We start from the raw sequence: 3,400 nt of genomic DNA on the forward strand, positions 1-3,400 counted from the left end.
CTACGCTGACCTGACTCTATTTCGCTTGGTATATGTATGCGAATCAGCTGAACAATAATAACCTATTACCAATGATAACCTATTACCAATGAAACTATTACCCATGATAACCTTATTAAAGAAATGCAACTCTTCCCCCTTTCTTTCTGCCAAAGACACACAAACAGTGTGCCCAGCAAGATAAATTGTGTGTGTGTGTTGTGTGTGTGTGTGTGTGTGTGTGTGTGTGTGTGTGGTGTTGTTAGTGGTGTGTGTGTGGTGTGTGTGTGTTGTGTGTGTGTGTGTGTGTGGTGTGTGTGTGGTGTGTGTGTGGCCCAGACTCCAGGCCCAGACCACAAGCCCAGAACCCAAGCCCAGCCCCCAAGCATAGAACATAAGCCCAGCCACTGAGGCCTGCCCAGACCCCAAGCCCAGACCCCAAGCTCAGACCACGAGCCCAGGCCCCAAGCCCTGCCCAGACCCCAAGCCCAGACCCGGAGAGTAGGCAAAGGATGAGTGGGCAGCACCTGTTGTGGTCTTGTCAAGTAGGTTTTGGGATTACAGTATGAGGGACCGTTCCTGGACAATTCCAGCTCACCCTTTGTTTATGATTGTCTGGATTCTATTATAAAAATGATAATCTTCTATCTAGCATTCTGGGAAGAGTAACCCAGCTAGTGACGACATCATTACTCAAACTCTCTCATCTCCAACCAATCCCACCCGGTCCAAAACAACTGTCCTTCCAATCCCACCCGGTCCAAAACAACTGTCCTTCCAATCCCACCCGGTCCAAAACAACTCTCCTTCCAATCCCACCCGGTCCAAAACAACTGTCCTTCCAATCCCACCGGTCCAAAACAACTGTCCTTCCATTTTTAAATTTATTGAGCCAAACAGCTTTCTGCCTGTCAGAAATGACTGATTCGCCAAGCCATCGCCCTCTCATCCCCCCTGTGCTTGATCTGTGAGGCCCCTTAGCACGTAGATCATCATTCAGACAGACCTTTGCCTGATGTAGGCTGCCTGTCTGTCACAGAGCCATTAGCCAGAGCGTGTGGACAGGCAGACAGTGGGAGCCAGCCCCCTCATCATCAATCACATGGCGACAGTCTGCTAATGACACCATGGCGACAGCTTGCTAAGGACACCATGGCGACAGCCTGCCAATGACACCATGGCGACAACCTGCTAAGGAAACCATGGTGATGGGACTCTAGGTGTAAGACAGCCGCAAAATAAATAACCATTCCTCTCTATGCATCGTGGGAGAGGTTTCTCTCTGCACAGCCCAATGCTGTTTGGCTATGCCATGGCCACCTACCCCCATGTTGGGCTGTAGATTATACCCTTCTCGTGTGAGGGAATCCTCCAATATGTTCTCTAGTGTCCGTCCGTCCCCCCCGTGGCACGGTCCCAGCTATAGGAAGCACGTTGGTTTCTCCCACATGGTCTGTTTGATGATGTGAAACGGCTGTCTTACTGTGACTTCACACAGCTCCTGACCCTGGAGAAGCCCGGTGGCCCAGCCCTGGAGAACCCCGGTGGCCCAGCCCTGGAGAACCCCGGTGGCCCAGCCCTGGAGAACCCCGGTGGCCCAGCCCTGGAGAAGCCCAGTAGCCCAGCTCTGGAGAAGCCCAGTAGCCCAGCCCTGGAGCAGCCCCATTACCCAGACCTGGAGTAAGCCAGTAGCTCAGCCCTGGAGAAGCCCAGTAGCCCAGCCCTGGAGAAGCCCAGTAGCCCAGCCCTGGAGAAGCCCAGTAGCCCAGCCCTGGAGAAGCCCAGTGGCCCAGCCCTGGAGAAGCCCTATAGATACACATCAAAGGGAATCCAGGGCCTCTCAAGTCTTTAAGCTGGGGTTGAAATGGGGAGGCCCTGGGGCAGTGGTTGGACCAGGGTGAGGGGTTAAGACACTCAGACACACTCATAAGCATTGCAACACATACACACATATAAATGCACACACGCACATATTGACACATGAGCATGGTACGAGGGAAACCATAATAACCCCTGAATTTGAATGACCTCACTCACACACACACACACACACACACACACACACACACACACACACACACACACACACACACACACACACAACCCAACACACACTCTCTTCCCGTTACCTGTAGCCTTAGGTTGAAGACAAAGGTCTCGTCGGCCTCGGGCAGCTCGTCGTCCCTTACAGCGATGAAGATGGTCTTACTGGCCTCTGACGACAGCAGGAAGGCTGCAGCCGTGGTGGCCTCAAAGTCCCCTGTGTCATCTCCCTCCAACTAGAAGCACCAAGGACAGTTGATGTTGTAATCGTTATTGGAATCATTTGACTTGATCTTACACCACTTAAGCGCAGACTGACACACACTCGGCCTGTACAAAAATATAGAATGCTGGGGTCAACTCAACTGTGCCAACTGCTAGGGATAGAGTATTGAGATTTAAGGAACTGTCGAAAGAATATAGGAGCCTCAATAGGCCTGGGAAAGCCCCAACCAGGCCAGAATATAAGAGTCTCAATAGGCCTGGGAAAGCCCCAACCTGGCCAGAATATAAGAGTCTCAATAGGCCTGGGAAAGCCACAACCAGGCCAGAATATAGGAGCCTCAATAGGCCTGGGAAAGCCCCAACCAGGCCAGAATATAGGAGCCTCAATAGGCCTGGGAAAGCCCCAACCAGGCCACTAGTTTGCCAGACACCAATGGGGAGGGAGAAGACGCTGGCTCCCATGTGGAAGCTGACACATTCGTTCTGATATGGGTGACAATTACTGCCAACTTACTGTAGGCCTTTCATCTCACACACTGCCTCCCACAGTACAAAGGTCACTTCTCTTTTCCTCTTAAGGATACCTGCATTTGACAACTCAGGAGCAGACCAGCTTCGGTGACAACCGGGGTTGAGGTTAATGCTCCACTGTTCTGCCCTACTGCTGTGTGCTGCTAATCATGGCCGGTCACCATTGCATTAAACCGACACTTAGCCACAACTGTCCCTTACAAGACTTAAGTCAGAGAGACTAATGCCAAGTTAGAGGAGATTACATAAACACACAAAGGTATCTAGATAACACTAGGTCGAACACTCAACAGGTGACCTAACCCAGTCCTCCTATGACCAGGTCGTTCCTACCAGAACCAGTGTGGTCACGTTGACCGGGTCTCCGATCCTCTCCACCACCAGGCGGACCACGGTGCGGCTGCTCTCGTTGACCACGAAGTCCGTCTGTCCCAGGAACCTCAGCTCAGCTGACTCAAGCCTGGCACTCGGGATGGACAGAGCCAGAATAAACCCAGCCAGTGTGAGGACAGTGGGCATTCCTGTCAGATGGATAGAACACAGACAGACAGACAGACAGACAGACAGACAGACAGACAGACAGACAGACAGACAGACAGACAGACAGACAGACAGACAGACA

General features: G+C 52.1%; 1 protein-coding gene across 1 annotated transcript in view; it reads right to left on the reverse strand.

The window, feature by feature from the left end:
• LOC111973957 (adhesion G-protein coupled receptor V1-like) overlaps nucleotides 1-3,297 on the reverse strand; it is a 248,282-nt gene extending 244,985 nt beyond the window's left edge. The window contains 2 exon segments of the mRNA XM_070446866.1: nucleotides 2,109-2,258; nucleotides 3,112-3,297. Coding sequence (XP_070302967.1) covers nucleotides 2,109-2,258; nucleotides 3,112-3,297 — 336 coding nt within the window.
• Between the last annotated feature and the right edge of the window lie 103 nt (nucleotides 3,298-3,400).

This window comes from Salvelinus sp. IW2-2015, linkage group LG15 (assembly GCF_002910315.2).
Source record: "Salvelinus sp. IW2-2015 linkage group LG15, ASM291031v2, whole genome shotgun sequence".
Taxonomy (NCBI): Eukaryota; Metazoa; Chordata; class Actinopteri; order Salmoniformes; family Salmonidae; genus Salvelinus; species Salvelinus sp. IW2-2015.